At 37.4% G+C, this 6,428-nt stretch overlaps 1 protein-coding gene across 1 annotated transcript; it reads right to left on the bottom strand.

The window, feature by feature from the left end:
- Positions 1-532: 532 nt before the first annotated feature.
- On the bottom strand, positions 533-6,128 carry LOC110325162 (40S ribosomal protein S17-like). The gene is made up of 3 exons (XM_021202907.1): positions 6,041-6,128; positions 3,373-3,460; positions 533-944 (listed from the first exon to the last, which is right to left on the bottom strand). Exons 1-3 carry the CDS (start codon positions 6,126-6,128, stop codon positions 533-535), a joined length of 588 nt encoding a protein of 195 aa, XP_021058566.1.
- Positions 6,129-6,428: the final 300 nt, after the last annotated feature.

Raw genomic sequence — 6,428 nt, 5'->3', positions numbered from 1 at the left:
TTCCCACTGATGGCCGATTAACAGACCTCACTTATTTATCATCATCCCAGTGCTACATTGCTGGTAGTGTTTAAATATAACCACAACGCACTACAATTATACCTAAAAGCTACAGCAATACAATTGCATATTCATATATAAATATATGTATATATATACATACATATATATATATATATATATATATATATATATATATATATATGATACATACATATATATGATGGTTTATATGCTATATATGTAATGTATTAAAAGTACGTCAGATTAAACTATACTATTTTGATTAAAGATATAAGTAAATAGTAGCAACCACACTTGTATATTTTCTGTACCTTATAAAATGTCTAGGCTCAATGTATGAAAAAGGAAGCATTCTCATGAAAATATAAGTCTATAACCTTAGTTTTTGTGCATTTTCTAAAATATAAAGTGATAACATTAAAATATAAGTATGTCAATTTCATTGTCTACTATAAATTTAGAAATTACTTTCTTGTTTTCAGGTTTATTGAAAATGGGGCACAACAGATTAAACACCTCTATGTGGTGCTTTGAAATTCATCACAACCGTAGGCCGAGTGACCTGCAGGTTGGAGAAATTGTTAAAGTCCAGAAGTGTCGCCATCTCCGTGGTGTCAGGATCTACCTCAGTGATCTCCTGATCTAGGGTTGAGAACTCAGGAACAAAATTATCTCTCCTCTCTCTCCTTTCTGCAGCTTGGTAGGGATACCTCTCAGGACCTCTCTGAATCTGCTTCATCAGATGCGAGACATCGCCCGCTATCTTGTTGACAAGATTCTTGCTAGGAATAATGGCAATCTCATTGCACACACACTTGTAAATGTGGAAGTCATTATCCAGGACCATGTAGTACTTCTCCATGATGACCTGGGCTGCCTTCTTCACAGTCTTGGTGCGAATGCTGCCTTTGTTGTCCAGTCTTGTAAAAGAGTAGAAATTACTTTTTTAAAGTTTAAGGAAATTTTTTCCCTTGACATCTCTTTACGAATTGGTTTGGCATTTTTCTCTGTGAAGTATTGTATCTACATCATATGTCTGAGCCCTCAGCTTTTCCTGACTGCTTGCAGGAAGAAACTAGACTCGCCCGTGACAATTTTAATGCTGACAGAAAGGAACGTAGGTGTATCCAAAGGCTGGGCTGGAAGAGGAACAAATCTGGATTCTGATTTCAACCTAGACCAGGTGTTAGCTGGGCTTTCTGAAGCTCCTGGGACACGGTAATTGTGATTCCCGCTGTAGAAAGTTTAATGCTGTGACAAACTGGGAGATTGTGTGAATATTTCTTATAATCACTACAATTTTTGAGAGGTCTTCAGAAGCGTGGGGTCAGGCTCATTCGAGGGTGAGAAAACAGAAGGACAGAGGATTTCAAAGTGATACCACCTTTCCTATACACTGCCTCCTACATCATAAAACATTTTCTTTCAGCTTAATATTTAAATTGCTGAAAGTAGATGTGCAACCGAGGACAGTGTTTGCTTCGTGTCCAGCTTCTGTCAGTAAGTAATAGGGTTCGCCCCACGAGTCCCTCCCCAACCCATCTGCAGCGCATTGAAGTCATTAGGTCATATTGCTGTTCCTCCTATGGGGTTGCAAACCCCTTCAGCTCCTTGGCAGACATCAATGGGAAGAGAGGCCCTTGGTCCTGTGAAGGCTCGATGCCCCAGTGTAGGAGAATGCCAGGGTGGTGAGGGGGAGTAGGTAGATGGGAAGCACCCTCATAGAAGCAGAGGGAGGGGGAAGGGGATAGGGGATTTTTGGAGGGAAAACAAGGAAAGGGGATAACATTTGATATGCAAATAAGAAAAATATCTAATAATAAAAAAAAAGAAGTCATTAGGTCAAACAACCAAATCAAAAGGTATCAGTATGAGAGAGGGACTGGGGGGAGGAGAAAGGGTTGACAGGAACATCAGGGAGAATAGAGAGGCTGGTAAATGAGAGTCATCAGAATGCACTGTACACATTCATGAACTTGCCAAAGAATAAATTCATTCTAAGGAAAACTTAATGCATTAAAAAACTGTTAATGACATGCCATACAGAGATGAGAAGATCTAGGTTTTTAAGACAAGTCATTTTTATCTTTCTCTGATTTAATGTGTCAGAATTTTCTGGGCAGAAGAAATATGAAAATTTATTGCTCCCAGACAAAAGGAATTAGTTATTGAGCTACAAACTCTACAGTCAGTGGGATGACAAGAGCAGAGAGGAGTGGGGTAGGGTAGAGCCCCGTTCAGGAGAAAGACAGTAAAAGATGTGTTTTCTACAGCCACAGATAAGGGCGCTCATTTATATTTACGTGCTTGTGCCTAAAATCGCCCTCGTGAAAATCTATGATGATGGCTTCAGCTATAAAAGCCTGTGGAAGAGAATACACTTTAAATTTTACTCACTGATGTTACAAGTGATTGGATGCTATTAGACACTCTTTTAAGAAGATTTATGATAATAAGTATTCCTCACAAAGCCTGTATTCTAGGGAACAAAAAGTGATTCTGCATTCATTGTGTATGATTAATGACTCCCACCTAATGAGGGAAAACACTCGCAGGACTAATCTACAATTGTAAGTGAAAATGAACTTTATAAAGAGATTTTTCTTGTTAGTGTCAACAACAACAACAACAAAAAAAGAATTTTGCTTATGGAAGTTATTTGCAAGTATTTGCATCAACTCAACAAGAAACATTATACTCAGCAATAAGACATTCTGTTAATTTGTATCATAATTAAGAATTTTTATTCTGTAATATCTTACAACTTTAAGCCTACTTCATAAAATTTAGTAGATTTTCTTGATACCTGATATATGATATGAAGATACNATATAAGTGGATGGGCTTTCTCAACCCCAATAATCAAAATAAAATTATAATAAAAAAGTCAGTCGTCTTTCCTTGAAAGGTGAATAGAAAATAGTCTAGTGTGAGTTTTTTCTCAGTTGTTTGAAAAATTACTTTTATTATGCTTAATTGCATGTGTGTGAATGAGTCACTTGCAAGAGTAAGTGTGAGTGCAAGTGGCAGAGAAGACTAGACACTTCCAATCCCTCTGGAACTTGAGTTACCCATTTGTTGAGAGCTGCCCAACCTGGAATCTAGGAATCTCACCCTGGTCCTCGGCAAGAGCAGTATGTGTTCTTAATCACTAGGTTATTTTTTCAGCCCCTGTATAGTTCTTCTGCTAGAAGAACTAATTGAAGACTGCCTGAGAGACCAAGGATTGCTGATGCAGACAATGACGGCCAATCAGGAACTGCTGTTTAGAAGAGATGCTTTCTTGGGACCAGTGAGGTGCAGGTGGAGGGTATGAAAGGAGCTTGCAGCTATTCAATGAGCTCTCACCTGCTCCTGGAGTCTGTGTCCTTAACTCCAATCCCGAAGGTAGGTAGGGTTGGGCAGTGAATAGTCCAGGCATAGGCACAGGCAGCACCTGTAGTGTTTTCAAAACAGACAAGCTTCAGTGCTTATGTTTAATTCTAGCACATTCGACAAAGTCAGGTGTCAATGAATGCTTGGCTACATTGTCTGCTTATTTTCTAGACATTACACTATAGTTATCAGAGCTACGTGTCTTAGGAAGATGCAGTAGAAACCTTACTGCAATGTTAAGTAAGAGCTTATACACAGAAAATGGCAGGTTTTTGGTTTACCTTGGTGCGTGTATTTCCTTTTCCATTTGACTTGGTTAATTCACACATTGGAATTGGACCCCATATCAGAAAACAGTTCACAAAGTAGACATAGAAGTTAAAAATTCATTCTATAAGGAATATAAAACAAATTCTTTTCCTAATGTATTTATAATCTTGCACATACTAAGGCATACACTTTTCTGTATATAACACAAATAAGAACATTGTTTTGTCTTAGTTTTTTGATATTAACTTTTTAGTAGTAACTTCATTTTAAAGAATAAAGTTACGAGTTGTTTTTATCTTTGGACTTGTTTCTGCCCCATAAATCAGCACTAGCTTAAGTTTTCTTTCTTTTGATACAGCCAGACCACTTTTTAGGATGCTATGTAACTGAAGTAGGTCAAATCATTGTCAATGTTTGCCTGTCTTCTGATTATTTTTTTTAAATCTGTATTGCTTTGCTGGTCAAGAAGAAATATACATTCCCCAGGCAACCAATATCTGCATCTGAACACAGCTTCTTGCATCCTCTTTCCAGCTCTTCATAGCTCACATCTCTATTGGTTTTTTCCAGCTTGTAGCCGTATCTTCTCTTGCTGCATATTGACATCTCTTTTACTTATAGTTTTGTATAGATTAAGTACCCTGTAGCAGTCAATTAAGGTTTATTGATTGTCTGACTGCAAACCCTTTACCTGTTACCCTCTTTCTTTATCTCATGATTCATTCTTTGGGTGTGACTTCTAACCTACATTCAATTATCATTACCTCCAGGTATTAAGATCATCCTCTCCCTCATGGGGTGAGAAATGGCATGGCTCACTTTCATCCCAATTTAAATTAAAAGAGAACTACAACTAGTTCTATCTCCGTTAACTCCCACACTGCTTACATGATCTTTGAGGGGATGACGATTCTTCTATGAGAATACTGTCTTGTGGAGTCCCTGGCCCAATTCTCAGACATAAACACACTAACCACACTTTTGTAGGTAAAGCAGAACATATGAAGCCATACAGACAGATTTAGATTTTTTTCTCTACCTAAAGATCTGATGATGTGGATTTTTGATGCACAGAAATGGAATGTTCTCAATCCAAGTTCTCATACAAAATTTTCATAGATCAGAAAAGGAATCAAAGATAGTGAAGTCTTTCTTTAAAGATGTGAAAGAAGCTATCACAATAGACACAATATATCTTCAGAGTTTGAATGAAGCACATATAGAACAGGAGTTCAGTTTTTGAAGGGTATTTTATTTTGTTTTTGTTTTTGTTTTTCCTTCTCATTGAGAAACAAATCTGGAAGGTTGCCAGCAACTGTGACCCAAGTGCGTGGCATTTCACCTTTTATTGTCTTCATTTTTCCCTTTGCCACAGGAGAGAATGTTCAGGGAATGGGAAGCAGAAGGCACACAAAGGCACCAGTTTCTCTGGTGGAACTAAATGAGTAACGCAAAGCTAGATATAATTTTTTGAACTTGTGTGAGATGAATCAGAGAGTTTCTATAAAATCTCTGGGCAAGACAAATATCTTTTTACCTCTAAATTGACCATGGTTTCAGAAAAAGTACAAAACAAAAGTCAAATTCAATACTAAAAGTAGTTCGAAACTTTCAAGGATATTTATAATTTGCTTTGTTATATATGTGATATTGAAAATAGAGTAAAAATCCACAATTTTGGCATTCATAATTTGCTCATGATGTTTCCTAATATTCAGGGTTGATACGTTGGAAAGGAAAAGATCTGTATATACTTTTATTATAATTATTATGACAAAGACTGCTACTCTGAATCACTGAAAATGTTCTATATTGAGGTAGTCTCTGTCTCTTGCAAGAAAATCATGGAAAAGAGGAGACCATCTTCCTTCCATCCTCCTAAAATAGACTACTGTTTTTGTCATTGGGGATTAATCAAAGTTTGTTGTCTGTTAGTCATTAGAAAGAATTAAACGCTAGCTACAGTATATGTGCTCCACTTTCTGATATGCACTGTATGGCTTTCAGACTAATTCAAGGCTATAATAGAAAGACTTCAGGGAATTAGTAGTTAAATAAAGGGAGGAAAGTACCTGGCAAGATGGAGCATAAACAGGTAACCTGCAGCCTGTTAAGCACATGCTGATGAGTTAACAAGTCTTAATGGAACTTCTTTTCAGGTAATAGAGTAGCTAAAGCACTAAAAATGCAATCGGTTAGTTGACAAGGCAAACTGCCATGAAATCAGACCATCAAGTAGCAGTTTATTCCACCTTACTACTCTTCACAAAAGATAGCTAATCATTTCTAAAGCATGTTTGCCTTCTAGAGAACGGTTTCCGCGGAAACTGTTCATGGTAGTGTTCGTTTGCTGTGTTTGCTTTACTTTTACCTTCGTCAATTTGGGAGTTTCCTAACTGTGTTCCAGGAATTTCATAGTCATTTTTATTTGTCTGAAAATTGTCTTGATGAATATACATCTTAATTACATCTACACTATTCTTTCTCTCCAATGCTGCCTGTCATTCCCCCGAAACTTCAATTTTTCAAGATTAGGATGAAATAGAATTACAGACAAGTGTACATGTTTGTTTGTTTGCTTGTTTTTTTTTAAACTTGTTCACTTTGTATTCCACTTACTATCCCCCTCCTGGCCGGTACCTCCCACAATATTTCCCTCATATCCCCCTCACCTCCTCCTCTGTGTGGGTAGAGCCTCCCAAGATATCTCCACTATCCTGGCACCTCAAGGCTCTGTGAGGCCAGGTGCTTTTTCTCCC

The sequence above is a fragment of the Mus pahari genome, chromosome 8 (genome assembly GCF_900095145.1).
Source record: "Mus pahari chromosome 8, PAHARI_EIJ_v1.1, whole genome shotgun sequence".
In the NCBI taxonomy this organism is placed as follows: Eukaryota; Metazoa; Chordata; class Mammalia; order Rodentia; family Muridae; genus Mus; species Mus pahari.
The sequence above is the reverse complement of the archived record's forward strand: the minus strand, read 5'-3'. Positions and strand labels throughout refer to the sequence as shown.